Source organism: Buteo buteo, chromosome 16, assembly GCF_964188355.1.
Source record: "Buteo buteo chromosome 16, bButBut1.hap1.1, whole genome shotgun sequence".
Classification (NCBI taxonomy): domain Eukaryota; kingdom Metazoa; phylum Chordata; class Aves; order Accipitriformes; family Accipitridae; genus Buteo; species Buteo buteo.
The window spans coordinates 2,219,460-2,242,955 of NC_134186.1; the positions used below are offsets into that span (position 1 = coordinate 2,219,460).

Sequence of the window (23,496 nt, forward strand, 5' to 3'; positions counted from 1 at the left end):
TTGAAGGGGTTGAACTTCCATGCTTTGCCTGGATGTGTTTTGGCTGTTTGAAGGGTTCAAGAGCTGAAGACTGGTTTAGATTAAGATTTAGTGTTTTTGTAATAGAAAATGTTCAAGGCGTAAACTGATAGTCACAGAAGCTGGGTATTATTCTTTTCTGTGGTAGACAGGTTAAGGGAACTGTCTGTAATAAACAGATTTTGCTCCTTCGCCTTCCTCTCAGCAGTGGTAGCATCTGCAGTAGAGAATGCAAGGTTGGGTGGGTGAGTGTCTGCTTCCCGTACTCGCCACCTGAAGTTTGAGTAGGGTTTGCATCTTTGCCCTTAGAGAGGGTAAACTTGTGTTGCATATAAACAGTGTAACTGAAAGTAGCAGGGAAAAATGGAAGTAGAAGAAATTATTTTTGAGATGTTTCATGTTGAATGTTCAGTGAAGTACACCTTTTTTCCCTCCTTGTTATTTGCCTGTGGGAACCTAACGTGGTATTTTTGTGGTTACATTTGAACTCTTTTCAATATGATCTTTCTCACTGTAGAGTTGTATTATCAAAGACAAAACATTCAGTTTTAGTGTCAGTGATGTGAAATTTAAGCAGCATGTAGGTTTGTGCCATGTAGCAGAACAAGATTCAGGCCAGTTCTGAGATTGAGGTATCTTCTGGGTTCAGTCCCAGTCCTTTCTCTTTTCGTTAATGGTCTTCGAGTGTCCTTTAAAGCAAACCTGTATCCTGTTTCCATGACAATACTTACTCAATAGATGCCTTTCTTGTAGCATGTATGTATGGATTTTATATTTGTATCATCTCTTTGCATCAATTCCTGATATATTTAAGGTTGTCTTGAAGTATTTGGACCATCATACTCTTCTAGATAGAACTTAAAGGAGCATTTTTGGATAGATACACGCCTAACCTTTGGGTAAAGCTCCACAGTATCTTGTTTGGAGAGAGAAGAGTGAATGAGGTAAACTTCTGTTTTGCTGATGAGTAAAGTAGGAGGACAGGAACATTCATTGTGTGGTAGGTGTTCTCTCCAGGCTTCCCTGCATCCCCCATTTTGTTTTCTTCAGCTAGAAGATGGGTTTTGTTTGGGAGAACTGGAGCTGCGTGCTCATGCTAATGATTGCGCTAACAGCTATCAGATGTTTTCATCTATGAACTATGGCCAGCAGCCACTCCAGCTGTAGAAGTGTTAAGTGGGTGGCTGGGCGTTTCTCCCTCCCTTTCAAATACATATGTCAGTGCAAAGGTCTCAAAAGTGAATGGTAGTAATCTAAATTGGCAGGCAGGCTGCAAGTGTCCCTGTAGGGTCTGTCTTGCAACTGGCCTGGCAGCATATGAGAGGCATACAGTACAACTCAGCCATGCCTTGTCTAAAAAGAGCATGAAATTACACCCATGTCCTTCAAGCCACATGCTCAGAAGTGACAGGCAAGTCACCTTCCAACTTAAAATGAAGATATTTACTACAAGTGACCAGTCTTCACATCACTCAGAGAAAAACTAACTTGAAGAATGCAGTGTGTGGTTATTTGTTAATGTGCTTTGGTTCCGTATATGCATGGTGGTGTTTCTGTAATGAGCTGATGGATCTGGAAGCAGTAGATGTTCCCCCTATTTGCAGCAACAAAAGGACTGCAGGAGGGCTCTGCTGCAGGCTCCCTCTCAAAGCAGGAGTGTTGACCAACACTAGATCAGGTCATCTGTGCTTTTGTTTGCCTGGACCTTGAAAATCTCCAAGGACAGTGATCCTCCAGGGTCTCTAGGAAGCCTGTTAGCATGCTGTACTTCCCTTCTACTGACGGACATTTTCTTCACATCCACTCTGAGCTCTAAAGTTAAGATTTTTGGCTGTTGACTTTTTTTTTAAACTAGTCCTGTGGGCATTTCCCGTTTCGCCTTCCCTGCCTGCTTTAACCTTAGCTTGCATAAATGTCCTTTGAATGTCCATTAAATAGGTTGGGATGTATGAAAGAAAAGATAGGGCAGGTCTGAGCACCCAGATCCACAACATCTACCTTTGAGTAACAGACAAGGATTTGAAATCAGAGTAAGGTCCTTGAAATCAGAATAAGCTCTTGCTTCTGAATGTAGTCAGGCACTGGGGAGATCCCATGTGGGACTAAAAACTTGTTCTCTGAGATGAGTGCACGTTATTGCATAGCTTGCAAAATTATGCTCGTGGCAAATTTTGCAAGATAGGCACCTGTGAATTTAGGAAACAGGACTGAGCCCTAGGCATGTTTTTATGACATAATTAGATCACTTTAGCTTTGTTTTCAGTGAAGAGGATAAAATTACCCTCTAGATTTTTTTGATCATTTATGACCGCAAATTAATAATGCATCTCTAGTGCCGGAAGCAGAAGACTACCTAATTGCTACGGCAGCTCAGTGGACTCTTTCGTGGCACCATTTTTGAAATATATTTGCTTTCTGGTTATTGACATGAGGTGTCTGCACTGTGCGCTCAGCATTCCTGGTTGCTTTTATTATTGACCGTTCTACTCAACGGTACAATATTTCACCTTTCCTGTTCTCAAGGGCATTTCCCCACAAACTGTGCGTTATCGGTGATTAGTTAGTATACTGCTCTATCGGGTTGATGTCCTAGTTAGTTATGCTTACAGTATTGGCTATTATGTGGTATTGAGTAGCCAAGCTTCCTAAAGAAGGTACAGGAAAGATAACTGTAAGAGGGAATAAATTATGAAGGCAGTTGAAAAATGAAAACAAACTAGGTTTTCCATGCTTATTTGTGGGGGTGAGCCAGACCTTGTGTAGTTTGAGTGGATGCTGAAGCAACTGGAAGCTGTCAATTACTGGAGTTTCTGGCCCCATTTCTGAGGAAATGGGTTATTCATGTTTTAACTGTAGTATAGTTGTGAACTATGTCTTGCTTGGGAAGACGAGTGGGCTGCTGCTTGGAGCAGGAGCGTGGTGTGTGATCCCCAGTTGCCCCTCCAAAGGCTCCTGAAAGCCAGGAGTGAGGGGTAGGAAAGATGTGTGGAAGCCACTAGAAGAAAGAAAACGGAGCTACCTGTGGTGCGGGTGTGAAGGCTCGGCAGGTCTGTGTGTTTGGGCACAGGGATCACAGAGTGCTGTAGGTGAGACCTGAGGAGCACCAATGCTGCTGGGTTCCCAGCCGGCTCAGGCCCTGGCAGGGGCTGCTACTGCCCTGTGCTTTGATACCTGCCGCTTCCAGACAAGTGGGTGAAAACACTAGGAATGATATGTTGTGGTGAATGCCCTTCCTCTGCTGTGAAATATTTATTAAAACAGATGTAGTTGGCTACAATGTCTGTTTCTGGGTAATCAGCCAATAGCTAGAGGAGATCAATAAGCAGATAAACAATGTGATCTCTAAAGTTGGAAGTGGCTTTTTTTTAAACAGAACAAAGAGCATTCCCTGTCCAGGGACACTCTCCAGCAAAATGCAGAGCAGATCAACACTGGCACCCAGTGTCTAGATAGAATCAGTTCAAATCTGGGTTTCCAAATCTGACACCCTTTTTTCACACGGACGCCTTGCCTTTCAGTCTTGATGCGCACAGTGGAGCGAGGTGCTTAATCTGATATGGCAGCTGAACTCTCTGGGGCTGCAGTTTTAATTCTGCTTTCATTTGGTTCCTGCAGTTGTCTTCTGGTGCTGATAACCACTGCAGAATTGCTTTTCTTGGCTTGTCTTTTATGTTACAAAAAGATGCAGGTCTTTGTTTCCCTTGGAATGGTTAACCTTAGTTCAGGGAGGAAGAGAGAAAACAAATGTAAAACCACCCTCCTCCCTAGGGAAGTTTTTTCAAGTTACTCTGCAGCTGTTAAATGCCAGTTCAATGAAGCCTTTAAACATACACTTAAATCCATTCCTGCTAAGCAAAACACTTAACCACATACTTTAAATTAAGCTTGTGTTCAAGTGTTGTTGCACTGAAAAGCAGCAGGACTAGAGCATGTTCACAAAGATAAGCACATTCTCAAGTGCCTTCCTGATTAGGCTTCTGATGCAGGAGAGCATCCCAGGTTGGGATGGTGTGTGAGGACCACTGGTTCTGGAAACGAAGCATCTGCTGATGTCTAGGCATCTGCCAGCGTGACGTTGTTCTTCAGGGCCCACCAAAAGATTTCTGTAGGCAGGCTTTAGTATCTGTATCTTCATTCTAGCCAGGCTTCCTCTGCTGTGCTCAGCAAGTTAATGATGTTTATTTGAAAGTATAAATAATGAGTGGCATTAAGTCCCAAATGTTAAGAATCCCTGCTCACTGCATCTCTGAAGATACGTGGGACTGTTTGTTGCCGTATCTCCCATAATCTTACTGCTTTCATGTTTTGAATCTATTGCTATTACTGTAGTGGGATGACTAAATCAAATCTAAAGTAATCCTCTCTCAGCTTGCATGGTACTCTTGGAGGTTGCACTGAAGTTGCTGTAGCACATTCCAGGAAGGTAAATTGAAAACTGAAAATGAATTTCCAAAAAAGCACTAGAACTACTACCACAAAGAAGATGGATGATGAACCATTCTGGTCTGTTATTATCCAAAAGTAACTATCTGGCTGTTTTTTAGTGAATAAAGAAATATTAGAGAGAAAAAATAGTTTCCATTTAGCTTTATCTCTGTTGGCTGTACTGGAAATGAATCATGACATAAAAAAGGATAAAATGAAATGAAAAAGATACCATTTATTTCCTAGCACACACTGGACACTTATTCTGAAGGTTAAACTCTTCTGAACTAAAACAGATTGCACTAAAGCACTGGTGAAAGATACTAGAGAGTCATGGAGTATCCCCATGGTACTTGGCCCAAAAGTTACGGATGAAGAGGGAGAGGAAACTGGTCTATGTGGATCTCCCCCTCCCACTGGAGTTCACCTTGTGCTCGCTAAAGGTGCACTGTCCATGTTGTGCATAGGTGTTTCAGTTAATTTTTGAAGCTGTGATGGAAATCTTGGAGATATGCTCCTTAAAGGAATCTGTTTCTCTCTCTGAATTTCTAGGAAGGTAACAAATACAGTGCAGGTTGTCTTTTGAGTGAAATATCGCTCTGCCCAGCCTGGATCTCTAGCAGAAGCGACCTTTCTGTTGATTCCCAGGGATATCTTGACTTCCAAGCCTGACTAGATTCAGGAAGTGCAGGAAATTACAAAGAAGGGTTAAAAAGCATAATGAAGATTAGTTTGGAAATGAGTATGCAGTGATGACTGAGCCAAGTAGTTTAGGTCAATGGTTTTGTTATTTTGCTTGGTCTATGTAGCATCCTTTCATTTGGATTTATGAATTATTCCTGCTGTAATAACTATTCAGGAGCTATAAGTGCCTGCTCTGGCATGGCTTACTTGCGTTCTTTTTTTTTTTTTTTTTTTTATTAGGAATGAAAATTAGGTGGGAATGAGGAGATAATGTATGGCCTCATACCATAAAAGTTGCACTCCTTGATAAGATTTCAAGGTTAGAACAATGATAGCATTGAAATATCTGTCGTAAACTACCATAGATAATTCAAGCAATAAAAATGCTTCTCTTAGCTATGTAAATAGGGTAATAGACTGGAATGCAGTATCTAGATGTATTAAATGTTGGGGTTATTTTACATTCCAACAATATAAACAGAGAAAATGGAGCTGAAGATTAATTTGAATAGGAAACAGGCAAGATTTCTCTTTGGAATGGTGAGCAAGCCAGGGATGGATTTGAGATTGTTTTGTTTGAAGGTACCTGAATTGGTAAGGTAGCTCGAAATGTATCAATGTGCTGAGCAAGAACAGAAATGTCTCTCTGCTGCTTTTTTTTTTTTGTCCCCCCTCCCTTTTTCTCTCCTGACAAAAAGAGCTGTGGGGTTTTAGGAAAGGCTGATGTAATTAGGCTGAATGCGTTTTGATGGTGGGATGCTGTCCAAGGATGCGTTGAGTCACATCTAATGGCTTAAAAACTACTAATTAATTTCAAATGAACTGGAACAAGGAGACACGACTTGACAAGTACTAGATTTTGAAAGCTGCTGATTTTGAAAACTTCCAGTGTAGTGACCCTGGGCAAGGGGATGAGAAAAGTTGGGAACAGCCTGGTGAGCCTGTTGAAAAGGGGTAAAAATTGAAGTCCGTAAATGGTACGAAGATTCTGATGCAGATCAGCAATTCTGGTAGCTCTGTAGCTACTCTTTAGCAGCTCCCAGGAATGGGTGGTGGAAAATTCTCAAATCTGTGTTTCCATTTCCAATTTGTTCAGTTCATTTTCAAGCAACATGCTATGAAATCTGTGAGATGCCTCTGGTCTTGTACTAATAGATCTGGCTCCATGAGGGAAATGCATCTTCATTGCTCTATAAAAGCTACATAGCATGCAAGATCTTTGATGATGATCCCAGGGTAAGATGAAGGGTGAGAGAGAAATTGGTGGAATGTGCGCAGGTTCCAAAGGATGGGTCAAAAGGCGCCCAAACTGAAAGACAAGAGAAAACAAAAAAAGCAGAGAAAGTTTGGAGCAGAAGGGAGTGAAGTTGGGCAGAGGTTGGTCTCTTGCCCTACGGATTTCTTTGTGACAAATAAGTGGATTTGAAGGATAGACTGAAAACTGCAGAAAGCAGGAGAGTTCTTGGTTTTGGTGCATTTTTTTCTGACTGATGTTTGCCATGCCCTGACACTTCATAGTTTCTTGCTGAAAAGATGCCATTTCTGCCTTGCTCTCAGATCATTGTATCTCGTGTTATCTCTTAAGACAGTTATAGTTCTCACCTAATCTCCTTTCTAGAGGTTCTGGTCTGGTTCTATTTGTGTTTGTGCTGGCAATTAACACCATGATTATGGTTCCTCTACTGTGTCATCTTGGGGAGCGAGCAGTGGGCAGTGTATCTGAATAGTGCTTGGGACAGTGATGTTTGAGGTGTGTTGAGGAACTCTGCAGGTGCAACTGCAATAGAATAATCCTATTTACTTTCTTTTGTCATAAAATAAGATAATGGTTTGGCAGCTGTTCAAATCAAGACAAATAAAATAAAGTGCTCTAAATTCATCATGGAGAGAAACAGACTTAGCTACAAAATGACTAACAGGACCTTCTATTCATCTTTACAAATCTGGTCTGTGGCTGCATTCATTTCCATACAATCACTGGAAAATATTATGTTGATTGCCGGGAACAAAGCTTTTATGAGGAGGAAAAAAATCCATGCTACTAATCTACAGTGGAATTGGTAAATGGGCAAGACAAAGCTTTAATAATATTATTCTGTGCGACATCTGATGTAAATAATACAGTTCTATTAATCTCTCAAGCAATCAGAGAGTCTGGCTGTTAGAGGCAGCCAAGTATGAGCAATAATATTATCTCTTCTTAGGAATGTCAGAGTAGAATCACAAATCCATTGCTGTGAAAGCGGTTGCTGCACCAGCTCAGGGAGTCACACTCAGCAGCGAACAAGGGCACGGCCTTCCCGTGCCGAGGGAACCAGCTGGGGGGTTTAGGAGAACATCTCCCGACTCTGCACCCCGGTGGTTTGGATTCCCACCGGGCAGTCTGCTGTAGGGGGTTGTGAAGCTGTGCTTTCTCAGGAAGCGCAGGTGTTGTCCCCTTTGACTCTTCTCCTTCCCTCTGTAGAGAAGGTGTACTTCAGCAGCTCATGTTCGGTGCTGACCAAATTCATCTTCTGCGCCAGTGCCCCAAGGGCATGACTGACAGCAGATCCTGATACAGGCAGCTCTGCTGCTTTTGCTGAACCCAGCTCTGGAGGTAGCACCAGCCTCTTTGGAAGCAGTTCTTTTGGTCCATGAGGCAGCAATTTGAAGAAGTGTTTGTCTTCTGCACATTCGCATTGGTGGTTTGTTTTTTTTATTAAAAAGAAAAAGCAAACAACAAACCAACCACCGATGCTCGTTGGTTCCTGCAACAACCCCACTGAATCCAAAGCAGTCAAGGAGTTCATGTTGCCTCCTCCAAAAAGCATGTGTATGTTGTCTGTCCTGTAACAAGATGTTAGTTAAGGCAGCCAAATGAAGCAGAATTTTTAAATGAGATCCTGGTTTTCAAGTATGATTTTAAGATACGATGCAGGTCAGGGTTGTCTGATTCTTCACAGTTCATTAAGTAGAGAGCAGCTAGTGTTAGAGATTGACTTTTAAAAATGATAGATTTTTATTTATAGCAAAGTTCTAGTCATTAATTTTAAAGGATAGAAGCATAAAAGCAGGAATGGGTTCATTTTTAAAAAAAGTGACATTGGTAATTTAATTAAATTGGGGTTTTGAGTATCATTACAGAAAATGAAACATTAGTTCTACACTGCTTTTCAACCCATCTGACGTATTTAATAGCATCCCCCTGCTTACAAAACCTGCATGGTCATTAATATTTTTATGTGAAAGTTGCTACTGAACTTCCTAGCTCCAGGTGCTTTGTGGAAGGATGTAAATAGTATTTTGGGGGAGGGAGCAAGGGGAAGAAATCCTGTCTGTCAGGGCTTGTACCTGGGTCCTACTGTTGTGCAGTGGAAGGCTGCGTGGGGAGACTGGAGCCCAGGCCTGTGTCCCTGGGGTGCTGGCTGTGCTCTTAAAAAAAGAATAAAAAAGAAAAAAAAAAAGGAACTGAAGCAATGCAGGAGTTGACATGTATGTGCTATTAAAATGAATCAAGCTTAAGGTGGTAAGGTTGCATTTAATCTGGAAGTGGGTTAACTAGAAAACAAGGTGGTCTGTCTGGATGCAGGAAGCCTAATCCTATATTCATTACAGATTAGTCTTTTCATTTCCCTCGCTGTGAGGGATACTGTTTGCGTATCTGCTGTAGAGAGCTCTCTTAGGGCACCTGAGCTCTGCTCCGAGGAGGCAGCCGGGGCTGGAGGCAAAGCAGGGAAGTTTCAAATCCCGACTCTAAGGCACTGTCCCACGGCAGGACAGAAAGGTAGCGTCTTTGCATCAGTTAATGTTAGCGATTTATGTTTCATTTCACATGCTTAGGCACAGTTTTGCTTGTATTTTATTCTGCTGCATGCTGTGTATGCTGGCATATTGTTTTTCCTTTTAATCTTCCTCTTCTCCTTGGCAGAGCTGCAGACTAAACCTCCCTTTGCTTGTAGAAATTCATCTGGCTTTGTTCGTGTCCCCGACAAAATTATTTTTGATGATAAACCATCACTCAGCCTTGAATGACCGTGTTTTCCTTCCTCTGATGTTTCAGTCTTAACACAAAAGAACTATAATACAAGATGCTGTACAAGGGCCCGATTCAAATTTGATTAAGTCATTCTTAGTCTTGGTTGTCTTCATTGGGTTTTATGTTGGGCTCTAAAACCACGATTTGAATGGATCTTTTTGGAGTGGCTTATGGGAACCCATAGAGTTTTATTTAAATTCTCTGAAACGGCTGTATAGAGGCATTGCTTAAGGATTTACTAGCGTTTTAGCTGTAACTTCTCCATCTTAGTCAAGTATTCCATATTCTTTCTGATGCAAACTTTTGTTGGACTATATATATTTTGTCTTCAGTGGAGCTGGGTCCAGCTGCATTGTTCACAGTCCGGTTTGATGCATGTGTGAAATCTGGATTAAACATGCAGTGCAATGAAGTATAAATCCTGGTGGGCTGAAATGTTGTGCTCTTTTTCTAGGTGATAGTTGCTAATAACAGGTTTTGCTGTCTTCTGTGTGGTTCTGAGGTATTATGCAACTCTGCTTACATTGCAGGGGCCTTTGAGGTGCCTGGCAAAGGTCTGTTGAAAAATGTTATTTCAAACAGGAATGTAATCTCTCAATTCTAATCAACTGCAGTCGTGTTAAATAGAACTGCAGGGCAGCATAGGGAAGAGGGATGCTTTCTTTGGTTTAGAAGCTGGTAAAACTGGTCAGGAAAGAGTGGATCTTGTTTCTGACTCAATAGCTTGGGGAGTGATTTTTGCTTCCTTACATATACTTGATAGAAATGGTACTTAAATGTTAACCCTAACTGGCATAATGAATTCTGGTGCAATCCAGTAGGATAAGTTTTGTGATTATTTGCTCTTTACATTTTAAGTGATGCATTTACTTTGAAATGAGCTTTCCCTCTGGATTCTTCACGTGACAGCTCTGTTACAATGCACTGTCCCTAACCAAAAGCAACTTTCTTTGGCAGTTCTACCAAGTCATACGTGTGGAAATCCAGGAAGGCTGCAGAATGGGATTCAGCAAGGGACAACGTTCAGCATCGGGGACAAAGTGAGATACAGCTGTAATCCAGGCTTCTTTTTGGAAGGACATGCGTTGCTCACGTGCCATGCCAATTCGGAAAACAGTGCCTCTTGGGATTTTCCTCTCCCCTTCTGCAGAGGTAAAGTGTCCTCTCTTCATCTGGAACAAGCCACAATGAAACGGGATTTAATGAGCTGTTTGGGGTTGGGAAAAACTTCATTGACTGTAAGCTGGATTTAAAGACTTGAAAACTAAATATGACATAGTTAATATTGAGGTTCCTTTTTATTGGATTCCTTAAAGCTGCCAGGGTTTGGGTGAATAATAGGAAGGTTATGAAGTGCTCAAAGTATTCAAAATGCTGCACAGCTACTTTAACTTCAATTTCTTTGTCTAAGGTGGGGGTGGGGAGGAGGAAGCAGGAATATTATCCATAAGACAAGGTACCTACCCAAGATCATGCAGGTTTTCTAGATCAAACAGTAGAAAATGAGACTGGATTTTCTGCTTTCTGCAACGTCAAGCTGGCTTCCCTGGTGGCACGTTCCACAGTGATTCTGGTGCTTTGCCTGTAAAGAAATGTGAGTCTGTGCAGTGTGCTGCTGCGCTGTGAGTTGCTGGCAGTGGGGCTGGCAGCCTCAGACGGGGGATGCGACATGGGAGGTAAAACCTGGCCTTTGTTTGAAAAGGCTGGCCAGCTTTCCTGTAAGCCCCTTTTGGAGGAGGGCAACTTAGATTTCTTTATCAGTATAGAGAGCTCCTTGCTAATTCACTGTGGCCACAAGGGACTAGAGGGTCTGTAAATATACAAGTGTCTGTGTTGTTTTACCAAAACAGTTGCTGCTGCTTTGAAGTCTTTTCCCCTCAATTCCTTGTGTACTTCAGCAGAGCATCTTATATTGATTCTTTTTATTGACTCTGCTTGTGCAATCAATCAGCAGTTCTAAGCTGTAGCATAAATCTTGAATTTAAAGTGAGCAAATATTGTTTGCTTGGTGTGTTTTTAAATACTTGCTTGAATGAGTTACGCAGCAGTCATGTGTGCTACTTAGTGTATCTCTTGTACACTTACCTACTGTTTTGGGACCAAGGGCTTTATACAACTGAAGGAGTGGTTCATACAGCCAAACTGACACTGGAGAGGGACAGCTGTCATTGCCATTTTACTATGATCAGTTATGATTCTTTGCTTTTCCTTCGAATTAGGACTCTTACTGTAAGATATTTTTTTTAATTTTGTTTTTCTAATTTCACTGGAAGTCCGTGTGGGAAAAACATTCACTGAAATTCAACCTTGAGAGTATGCAAAGCAATATCCTTTTTAGAAGAGAAGGAAATGATCTGCATTAATGGACCAGTGTTTCCTACAGTCTGACAGCATTTCTGATAGCAGCCTTCCTTTGGAGGAAGGCAATATCTTCTTGCCCTGCTATTATTCAGACATTAGTGTAGTAGAGCCCAATAAGGGAGGGATTATCTTTTGACCCCGACAGGCGTTGAAGTCAAAGGTTGACATCATTGTAATTTTTGTGATCCCTGCTGCAGATAAAGACTCTTTTTGCATTTTTGTCTTGAACTGCCAAACTCAATTTTAATGCTACCATTTCAATCTTGAATCTAGCAATGATGGTGGTGGCATCTGATATACTTCAGAATGGAGGAATGTTCAATTCTCTGGTGCTTGCATCAGTGCTGTGTGAATTGCTCTGATGGCAGCAAAATATGTGCTTGTTAGGTGCACTTGTGTAGCAATGTGCCTGAAGGTTCCTGGAGGTAGCCACTCCTTTTTAGTAGATTTGGTCCTGATCCTTCAAGACTTTACCTCAAGTAAAACTTCCAAGGCATTTTTTGGAGGCAGGCACCAGAAATCTCATGTAACATTTATATCTTGTTCCAGGAAAGTAGAAAGTAGCAAAGACAGTGTGCAAATTGACTTGCTGAATTTGAAAACCAGCTGCACTCCTTCTACCATAAGTAGGCTTTCAGCAGTTAGACGTTCGTGCTTGGCTGATAAACTGGTGATACAGACTTCAGTTGTTGCAAGGGGCAAAAAGGTTTGCATACTGACAAACAGGTTTACGATGCCTTCTGCAGGGAAAAGAATGTTTTCAAAACTGTTGCCTGAAGAAGAATATATATTTTCCTTGAGAGAGAAAAGACCTTTGTGGCCTATGTAGCTTACAATTAATTCTATTAATAGTGTCTTACTGGTATTTTTCACCTGAAAGTTTGTTAAATATATGTATTCTTTTCTTTTTTTCTAATGTAAGTTGGAGATGGGTCATGCTGCTGGGTCAGATCCTGACAAATGGAGATGAGAAGTGCTTCTAGCTGAGCAGGTGTAAAAAATCTCAGGAGCTGCTATCTTGGGAATAGACTTGTCTAATGTCACTGCAAAAGACAGTGTTTGGTTTGGGGACTCTCCCCTTTCCTTCTTTTCCTCCTCTCCAGTATAGTGGCAGAGGTATGAGACAAGTGTTGAAAGCAGTGTAAGTTTCTACCATGCTGATCGATACCCTCTTTTGGTTTCTTTATGCTCTTTTCTTTGTGCTTATCTTCCTCTTTGTAACATCCTTTTTAATATATTGTTAGCCTTGTCTCTATTCCAGTCTTCATGCATTGAAATAACTGTAGATGCAAGGAAATGCATGGTAGAAAAGAATAAGAAATCAAAGGTGTTTGAGAGGATGTGCCAGGACAGCAGCACTTTGAAGGACTGGTGTGGCTTAGCTGCTTTTTCTTCAGAGGAGTTGTCTGCACTCCCTTTACTCAACTCTCAGTTTATAATTACAGGTTGTTTTTTTTTTTATAAAGGACAAGTGTAATCTCAATGAGAAAGCAGAGTAGGAAGGAATTCCGGATGCAGAGAGGATGGCTTGGTGAAATGTGTCTTTGCAGAGCCAGTGAGAGTAGCTAGTGCTGCAGCTTGCCAGTGGTTTTGAGAGCACAGTTATATCAAAATTGATTCTTGGACTCTCTGCTAAAAGAGACTATAAATTCAGTCTGCACAGACTTTGCTCTGGTGAGTTATGTTTCTTGCTTACGTGGCAGGAAGGATTAAAACTGCAGTGATCTCATTCAGGGAGCACCAAAGCAGCAGCAAATGACATCTCCATGCTGATCTGCAAAGTAGGAGAGCACAGAACTGGGTGGCAGCTGTGGCTGCCCAGAAGAGAAGCTTGGCTGTGCCTGGTAGACCATGTGTAACTCTGAAATTTGCCTCGAGGACTGAAAGTCCTCGGTGAGTCTGGGTCAGACTGTAAAATCTGGACTAAGCTGACATTTATCCCATGTGTATAATGTGTGTCAGAAGTATCTGGAATGGCTTCTTCATTCCATCTTGTGTGTTTTTACATGCTTTCTGCACAACTGTTCTGTATTAACAGAATGAAATGTGGCCTAGTACTTAATCTAAAGGGGGCCTTAAGCTGAGTCCTACAAGTGTAGCTGTATTTTTATCTTGACAGTTGGTATGCTGGAGGCAAAACCCCAGCAGACTTGGAATGCTGTCTTCTGTTCTGCTGTAGCCATGGAAGGAACAACCCTCACCTGAGTCAGTTGATTTCAAATAAAGCAATATGTTATGTTTGAAGGACCAAAAGAATATCCAGAAACATCTGAATCTGTTTTGTAAAGCGCTTTCATGCGTGTGGAGAGAAGTGTTGCCCAGACTGTTTGCTGAATTTAAGTAGAACTGATAGGTTTATGATTCTGGTAGGCGGTTGAGTAAAAATTCAGTAAGCCGGCTGAAAAGTTGAGAACATTTGCGAAGCTACTTTTTAAGCGTATCAAATATGCATAATCTCATTAAAAGTGGTCTGTTTTACTGTAACTCAAACAGCTGCTTAGACTGCACTGTGCCCAAAATAATTGAAGGGCTGTTCAAGAAGATTTTAGAAGATTGTAGAATATGTTTAAACAGTAACAATCTCTACAAACTTTGGAAGTGTGTATTTAGAGGTGGATGGGAAGGGAATACGTTTTCCATTAAATACCTTTTGCAATGGCAGTTTTTCAAGGAATTTAAATTAAAAACTCCCCTTTTAATAAAAAAAAAAAGCCCAAACCGCCATTCCTTTGGCTAGATCTTCAGCTACTGTAAGTTAGTTTAGTCACATGAAAAAAATGTAGTCCTCTTGTTTAAGAATTCTAACACAGCATTAAGTCAAAATTCTTTAGCATATTCTCCGTCCCCTCCTGTATTCCTTCTAGTACAAGAACAACTTTAATGTACCAGATCCAGTCTCAGACTTCCCGGTCCCCAGTAGTAAACGTGGCTGAGAACTTGCTGATAGGAGTTGCTTCTTCCAAGCCCCCATTGCATTTGCTCTTGGGTGTGTGTAAGGGTTCTGTGCACACCTGAGCTGCGTGAATGCATGATCATAGTGAGAAGCAAGTGTTTGGCCAAGAGCAGCACCTATGCCCTTGAACAGGGTGTTCGCATACAGAGGCTGGATTGCTTGCAGATGTCTCATGGTAGTGCTGTAGGACCTTATTTGCAAAGATACTTTGAATAGTTGCCTAGAGCCAATAGCAGCCAGGCGACAAAAATGTTTAACATGTTATGTAGGGGATACCCTTACCTCCAGAGGGGCAGCTATCTTAAGAATAAATTGCCTTTTCAGTTCCCCGTGTGTTGCTGAAGCAGCTAATGACCTTGCTCCTGCTCTGTCTTGCTGCTAGGCATGCGGTCTGAGAGTTCACTGGCGAGGAATCTTTTTTGCATCTATTTTTTTCTAGCATCTGCAGGGGCACTTATTCATGAGGAATTAAATTTGAACATACCAGTAAACTGTTACGCTTTTTGGCTAGAACCCATTCATCCTCTAAAAAGCATTTTTATTCTGTCTGTCAGAGGGAGGGGTTTGGAAGTAGCCCTTTTATTTTTTGCATGGACCTTCTTTGGAGGTCCCACTGTGGATCTTGTGTATGATGTATTGAAGCTTGAAGGATTTTCTGGTGCTTGGACTAGACACGAGATCTTTCAGCCTAAATTTATCGATGAGTCTAACTGCACTTCAGTGTCTGTGAATAACTTTTAATTCACTGGCAATAGGATTGCAGCAAATAGATAACTTTGACTGTTGTTAAATACCAGGGAATAGAGCATCGAGTTGGGATTTCAGTGGCCTCTTTCAGTCCTGGCTTTGGCTGCTAGAATGGCCCAGAAGTAGTTGCATGTCTGTCTGCATGTCTGGTTTTTTATCCTATTTTTTTCTGCCTCTCCTGCTTGCCGTGGGCTCCGCAGTAATCAGCGATGCGCCATCCCAGTCTGAGCACAGAAGCAGTTGCAAAGGGCCATGATCTCCACTGGGGCTTAGAAACGTCAGTGCAACCTGTGTAGTGTGTTAATGCAGTACAAACAATATGTTTTAGCCTGGGGTGTTCTATCTCAATCACTTGCTATCAGTCACTGGGAAGCATGTGTCTGCCTGTGCCTTCTGCTTGTTCAGGTGGCTGGCTGCACTGGGGTAGCAGATGGCCACGAGAAAGAAAAGTTGGCATGTATGTTTGTCTTACTTTGTCTTTCAAGTTTCATGAGTTAGAGGCTGCAAATTTCAGCTCTGCTGATAGCACAAGACACTAATTCGTGAAAAAGTCTAAAAGCTGAAGGATCCTCCTGAGCAGCCCTGCAGAATTGTCCTGCCCTTTCCTTAGGTGCTGATGACCCATTGTGCTTAAATGTTCTCACCTGTGTTAAATTTCAGTTTGGAAGGTGGTGGGGTTTTTTAATAGTTTGTAATGAAAATAAGTGTTTATAATGTGAGGCCCTAAGCTCCTTGACTAAAGCATCTGAAATGCTGCTCTGTAATACATGTTGTAAAGTTAACAGGCTTTTCCTAGCAGCATTCCAAATAATGCTGAGCTGATGCTGCATGTACGAGAGCAGTGAGCTGCTCTGGCACTAGACAAATTAATTCTTGTCTTCCTTTATCTTCCTGCCCATGTTTTCTTTAGATCCTCCTCCTTTAATTGCTTTAATAGCTCCTGGTGATAAAATTCAGGTTGTAAAAATGAAAAAACCTGCAGCAAACAGGAGATCCAGTATATGATGAGGAAATGTCACTGCTAGATTTCTGAATGAGTGGTTAAGTTTTTACCACTGTGATTTTGGTAACAACATACATTTCCGTAAGAAATCAGAGCAAAGACAGACGTGTAAGGCAGGTATGTGGGATAATCCACTCCTTTTCTATTAGATTTCTATTAAATACCGTGTTTGTACTCTTAAGTCCTGTTGTCCCAACCCTTGGTGGGTTTCTGTTGCTGATGAAGGTGCTGAGATTTATGTGAGTTGGAAACCAACCTCTCTCCCTGCTTCTCAGTCACTGAATTCCTGGTGATTTTCCTCCAGCTTGGCTGGCTATGCAGGTGGGAGGAAAGTTGCAGAAAACATCTCAGAGGATCCTAATCAGGAATAAGGGATGGAACAGAAAATGCAGGCAACAACATGAGGAAATGGTGTCCTGACAGCGGGACGTGTTATGCCGAGAACTGCCTTCCCAGGGAAGTGGTAGAAGCTCTGTCACTTGGGGTGTTGAAAATTAGACTAAAGAAATCACTAGTAAGTGTATGGTGGGGAATAAGCTGGTACTTGCCAGGAGACACTGGCTGACCTAATAGGATTTTGCATCCCTAGACATCTTTGTTCCTTAATAGGGTGTAGTAAAACACACCCTGACAAAAGCAGTGGGGCTTTTAAAGCTTTGCTTTGAATTTGGGCTTACTCTTTTTTGATGTACTGCTTTGTGCATTTCAGTAAAATCTGATAACTTGCATTCTGTTTCCAGCTGATGATGCTTGTGGAGGGACTTTGCGGGGACAGAGCGGAATAATCTCAAGCCCTCATTTTCCTTTGGAGTATGGCAATAATGCAGACTGCACATGGACTATTCTTGCTGAACCTGGAGACACTATTGCTCTGGTTTTCATGGATTTTCAACTGGAAGATGGATATGATGTTTTAGAAGTTGCTGGAACAGAGGGATCTTCGCTCTGGTAAGTTAGTACTGGCCATACTTTGTTGTGGTCTGTACAGTCATGTATTACCTGCTGACATTTTGTGTGCAGAGATCCAAACTTCATAGGATGTTCCGAGTGAACAGTTTGTGCCTGAATGAGGGTAGTTCCCGGTTATTCCCAGTCACAGGCTGTAGCTGCTACCTTCTAATGAAACTCCCTGGGATGCTTTTTATTTGCTCGGTAAACTTTGTAGTGACTGTTGTCTATTTTAAATTATGTTCTCTCCCATAAGATTTCTTAGTGTAACTGGTTAGAAGAAATAAAGAATTTAAAACCAAAACAACACCCAACACTTCAAACCCCAAGAAACCCCGCTCAGACATTGTCATGCTCAAACCTTGTTTTTGCTGAATTGTTTTCTGATTATCGCTAAACATGTTACTGACAAGTTGACGTACTGTTAATGAACTTAAGGCAAATGTTTCTACAGATCAGTTTGTCCTTTGGACAGAAGGCTGTGTCTAGAATTTCAATACCCCTCTCACCCCATTGTTTGAGCAATGCTTTCAGAAATGCTTTTATGTATAATAAATGCCACACTGATTGTTTTTTTAATATATGTAAGAGCTACCCAGATGATCAGTGCTATGAAGTCTGAAGTGAGGGCTTACAGAAGGAATTTGACATATTGGTTATATCGCTTTTATAGGAAAGGACAGCTCTCTCTAGTTGATATAGACACTGTGATCTTCTGCACTGTGATTGCACTCAACAAACAGTTAAAAGTCTTAACTAGTAGCAAATGCAAGGGAGTAGTCTTAAACCCGACATCCTTCTGGAAGGGGAAGAATTAAGCATTTGAAATAATTAGGTGTTGCCTGGGATTATCAGCAGGAAGTTAAATTACGATTATTTATGAGGATTCTCTCGCAGCCACAAATAACATTCATTTCAGTAATTTATACTTGCCTGGCAATTATGGGGGAATAGGATTTGACTGTTTAGGATGTGTTGATGTGAGAGAAGTTGCCATTTACCGTGTACCAATTGTTTACTGTTCCCAGGACCCCTTTCAAAATTAGATGTTGCAGTTTCATGAAAAAAACCCTGGTTTTATTAGTATGCATTAATATTTTCGGGCACTGTTAGTTTTTAGCCGTTATGTACTGCAGTGAGGATCAGTCATCTGTGGTATGTGGTAAAGATGAATGTAGCTAGTTAAGAAACATTATTCAGCCTGGAGGTGTTGCCAGTGCAGCACTGTGTCTTGTCATATCAAAAATAAAACAATGCCTGTCAGAGTGAACCTGCTGGAAAAAAATTAATAAACTACCCATAAATACAGCATGGTAGAAATTTAAAAATGGCAAATGTCTTAGAAAATCAAGCCCTTTGACTTTCAGTAGTACACGTACGTGCGCACGCACTCTTTTAAAAAGGAGATTTAGTAGCTCTTTTAAAGGTAGTATGTTTTACAGATGGCAGTTTTGGGGCCTTGTCAGAGGGAATAATGATGTATTTACTTTCCTTCTTCCCCCTTCCCCGCCAAGAGCCCATGTGCTGCATCTTTAATGATGCCTTTCCTCCAAATGTATTTTCACTGGGAGTTGGATGAACTCTGTGAGCTGTAACAGCGGTGGACTCTTGTTTGAATCAGCTGGTAGAGCAGCCCAGGCGAGATGCACTGTGTTAACGAGTGAAACACAGATCACACAAACATGAATTTCATCCAGGGCTCATGGAAGAAGCTGTTCCTGCTTTTCGAGGTTCATCCTGCACTTTTACAGGGCCATGAAATACACACAGGCAAGATAAACACGCCAGTCAATTCAAGGAGATCTCATTTAGTATTCTTGAGAAGTAAACTTTTCAGTCTCATAAGCAGAATTACAAAGAGTCTTATTTTGTATTTCATTTTTCAAAGCTGGCCTTCACAACTCAGAGCCTGATAATTAAATTCAGATGACTCATTTTTCCCTTTTTTTAATAATTTTTGCCCATGGGGGAAAAACACTGGAGCTCATATCTCCTCTTTAAACATGTTGATATGATTCAGCTTGAAAATATAGCTAAAAACCTTTTTCCCCTCTGTCTATGAAAACCTAGTTTTAATTATTGGTAATATGGCAGATAGACTTGCAGCCAAATAAACTATTCTATTGAAGTATATTGCAGCTAAATATTTCATTTCCTAAGCATTATAAATAGTTTTAATCTGGTCCAGAGATGTACACAAATAAACAAAATTAAATTTCATCTGGAGTATAATTCATATGTATTTTCAAGCTATGGAATATTATACAATGGTAGTATTTACGAGACCACCACTCAGCACATTAAACTTGACTTGGCCTGCACTTAGTAAAAAATCTCCTGCGTTGTCATTTACCCTCTCCTCTTTAAAAATAGATGTTTTTTAATGACCCAGGTTCCCTTAACCTCATGCCTTCCGCGGTTGCCACAGCTGTATCCGCGGCGTTGCATGTTGATCTCGGCGCACACAACTGCTCCCCAGAGAATCCCGTTACGAGTTTCATTTGGTGCCTGACCTGTCGGATGTGAATCCTGCAATAAGTCTTGAAAGGGAAAGGGCATTGCAGGTCTGAGCATCCATATGTCAAGCAGAGCAATAGAGGTTGAGTAGCTATTTGAGACATATTAATAAAATAACACATTTACAGCTCTTTTAACTGCTATTGCAGTTTCTGTCATGGGACCCTGGGACTAGATTTCCTTGACAGGTGAGAAATAAAATTCTGCTGAGCAGAGAACAGGAGGAGAAAAAAGTAGCAGCGTGAAAAAGAAAAGGACAATGTGGGGGGTCTCTAGGCTAGAAAGAAAAATTGGAAGGATGGCAGTAGCTGCCCTGTTCTCCTTTGAGGTCAGCTGGAGTGGCCATCCTAATCATGGCCCTTCTCTACCAGGGCAGGGATGCAGTGGACACGGAGAGGGATATGAAGTATGTATGTTCTGTTATGTCATTATTCCCTGAGGTTTTTTTGTCTTCAAGACTTGGGGTTCTCTTCCCCCTCATTTTGTACTAGCTGAGGGATCTGAAAGGTTTAATGAAATTCTTCTCTGTAAATACATGTAGAAGAAGAAAATCCCTCAAGGCAGCTCGGGCTCTGGTCCTTAAGGGAACTGAGCTCCGTCGGTCATGTGCTTTGTGTCAGTCTCTGCTCAGAGCTGACTAAATCCCTTGGCTAGCACTTCTCAGGAATATCTGCTGATTACGGCTGTTCCGTGGTACCTGCTGTAAAGCTTTCTTCAGTGGCGAGCATCCCTGTGGGTGCTCAACTTCTCTGAAAATACCAAGGCGTTTCAAGCTGAGCACCTAAAACATCCCAAGACGGTGTCTGATGACGAGGTCCTGGATGGCGCTGAACCTGCTCTGTGTCCCAGCCTTGTCTTCCCTTTAATAGCTCAGTGATGGCTCGGAAGCTTTGGGTAGGTTTTGCTTTAAAATCCTGCCTTTCATCTTCTGCATGTTCTTCTGTGAGTCCTTAGAGAAGTTGCTTGGGGGATGTCCGAGGTGGCAGGATGGGAACTCCTGCGGGGTCGGTAGGAGCCTGGGTCCTGCAGCTCAGTACCGGTGGCTGTACCCTTTTGTCACACCTCCAGCATCGATCTGTCCCCTGAAGGTTTAGACAAAGTAGGAATGTGCTGTGCAGCAATTGCTTGGCTGCACTCTGAGCACGCTTTCATAGAGGGTGAGTTTTTGCTTTGCCCGTGGCGGAAGAGGTCTGGATTTCCTATGTTGGTGCATATTTGCTGCAGTTTAAGTATATGCAAACAATGAAAATGTGGATGTCTCTTGCACTTCTTTCTATCATCTGTTTAGAGCTCATCTAGCTGGTCTGGGACCTGTATCTAATATTAGGCATAACGACTTGTATTCTGATTATTAAAGCATTGTGCTGCTATTGCCAGAGAAGGTGGTGGTGTAGGAAATGACTAATAATCCAATTTATGTATGTGTGTTTACAGGAATTGACTAAGATCAAGTGTATGTTTTGCTGGCTATAATGCTGATATTTAGCAAAGAAGGTTTTGGCAGTCATTCCAATATAGCTGAAGCAGGCAAGATGGGTAAAAGATAGAAGCCTTCTTCTCGGGCTATGCAGAGCCACATGCAACAGAGTTCCTCTAGAGTTGTGGAAATCTGGGAAGACAGTCTAATGTTTGCCATATAAAGATTCTTTTATGCTATTGAGTTGGAAAGTAGGAGGAAGTGAAGAGGAGACGCTGTAAGCTTCAGCCTGTCGTCTGAACGGGTAAGCAGCTAGTGATAGCCTTTCCCCTCAGAACAATGTTTGGTGCTCCACGGCTATTTGTTCCACCTATGAAACTATTTAGAAACCTCTGCTCCTGCCAAATGAATTAGTTCCATGACAAAACTAACAAGTATCTCATTTGTCTGACTATGACAGACTGGCATGTTTTGAAGGTTCAGTAGATATTTCTAATTTTCAGATGGGAAATTTACTTTGAGATGTAGATGACTTCTTCAATAATGAGGCTTTTAAAATCTTTTGTAGCTATGTTGCATTTTGCAACTGTATAGGGTAGGTGATGGGAATCCAAATTGGTAGGAGGGACAGTGATTTTAGTTAGGAGAGGTGCTCCTGTTGCTGCTACATCGTAGTGTGGTGATTTTGGGATCAAAAAAATAGTACAGTATGTGAAGGGTCAGAACCTTTTTGGGTTGTTCTTTAGCCTTGTATTAGGTTCTAGTGCAGCAATTAACCCTCTTCCCCCTTGCTGTCCATAAACTTATTTCACTTAATCTTCTTGCTTCAGCTCAGCTGAAACTATACGTTACCTGGTAAAGCACTTCATGGTATCATGCTGAGAAGTTGCATGTTGACCGGGGAATATGATTTGCTTTTTGAATTACTTCCTTCACTTGCTGCTGGGCCCTTGTTTTTCTATCGAAATGTTGAGCCTGCTTAGCCCAACTTATAGAAATCCCACCATAGCTTGGGAATGGAAACTGCTGTTGTTGCTTATCTTTTTCTTCTGAGCAATCCAGGCTGTGCCTATCCTACTGAATTACAATCTACTATGGTGTGTCACATTTCCTCTTGAACTTAATTACGTTTATTTCTTATTGCAACTTTTACTGAGTGTGGCTACATTTTTGAAAATTCAAATGCTTATCTTTGAAAGAAAGAAATGAAGCTGACAATTTCCAGATGCCACCTACTCCCTTTTATTTTTTAATGTTTCGTAGTCCTTTAAAAACTGCTTTCTCCTCAGTTGCCTCTCTTGTGTATTTTGTTCCAGGAGGACATGAGCACATACTGAATTGCCATATTAATGCAGAGTCTTGGTCTGTGGTATCTTTCTTCCCTATGATCCTCCTACTGACTTAATTATTCTACTTCATGGAGCACAAGTCTAACTTTAGGGGGGTTGCATCATCTGTCATGTTGCCCCTCTGCTGCCCTCCCACTCTTTGAGTCTTCCCTTGTCATTTCCTTGGGAAACATTTCCTTGATTTTTTTGTTAATAATTCCATTCTAAGTGAATGCAGTGGGAGAAGCAGGGCTTTAAGTGAGGAACTGCCAAATTGCTGGAGTTTATTCCTGTCTGAATCTAGTTCTTCCTCTTCATTTTGCCTTTTCAGCCTTGGAGCCATATTTTGCTTGTCTTGCACAAATGCTTTCCTTCTCCTCAGGACTGTTTTTGCACTTAATTTGGGTAGAATTTGGTTTTACCTTTGTCTCCTAATTTCCTAGAAGCAAGGGAGCATGCCTTAATGTGTTCATGTGTATTATTTTGCATTACTTTTCTAGCACAACTGCCTTGTGTGAAGGCAACACAGGCATCTTGTTCTGCTTCAGAGGCACTGTGGTACAGATGTTGAGCAATGGGTAAAAACAAAAGGGACCATGTGCTGGGGTGAGCCTGGGAGGAGAACTGAGGACCTTTGAATTTAAGGTTCCTCTGCTTAGTTTTCTAACATCTTCCTTTCTGGAGCTGAGCCAGGAGACCCCTTTCAGATGTCAGCCCTTTCTGGAAAAGCATGTTGGAAGTTCTCTCTAGTTTCTGTGTTTTTGCAGAGAGTTGAGTTAGGGGGAAGAATGGTTGGAGGAATCACCTATGTTTCAACAGCTCCTCTTAACTGTTGCTGACTTTATTTCTTTCCTTTTCATTATCTGCAGTTGACCTTTCCCTCCCCACCACCCTTGTCTATCTAAGTGGTTTCTAATACTCATTAAAGTTCTCCTATGCGAGATGTGCTTTGTGCTTCCTTCTTGATGCCAGTTATTTCGTACCACTGGCCAGGCTAATTTATTTGCACATCTTGTGCTCCATCTGTAAAAGATTAGAGTACCTGTGTTCTGGAAGGTCACAGTTTCAGATGATGGTAAC

General features: G+C 41.6%; 1 protein-coding gene across 1 annotated transcript in view; it reads left to right on the forward strand.

The window, feature by feature from the left end:
• The window catches only part of CSMD2 (CUB and Sushi multiple domains 2), a 306,984-nt gene that overhangs the window by 70,865 nt on the left and 212,623 nt on the right, over nt 1-23,496 (forward strand). Inside the window, exons 4-5 of the mRNA XM_075047281.1 lie at nt 10,100-10,294; nt 16,947-17,154. Coding sequence (XP_074903382.1) covers nt 10,100-10,294; nt 16,947-17,154 — 403 coding nt within the window. The remainder of the gene's footprint in view (nt 1-10,099; nt 10,295-16,946; nt 17,155-23,496) is intronic.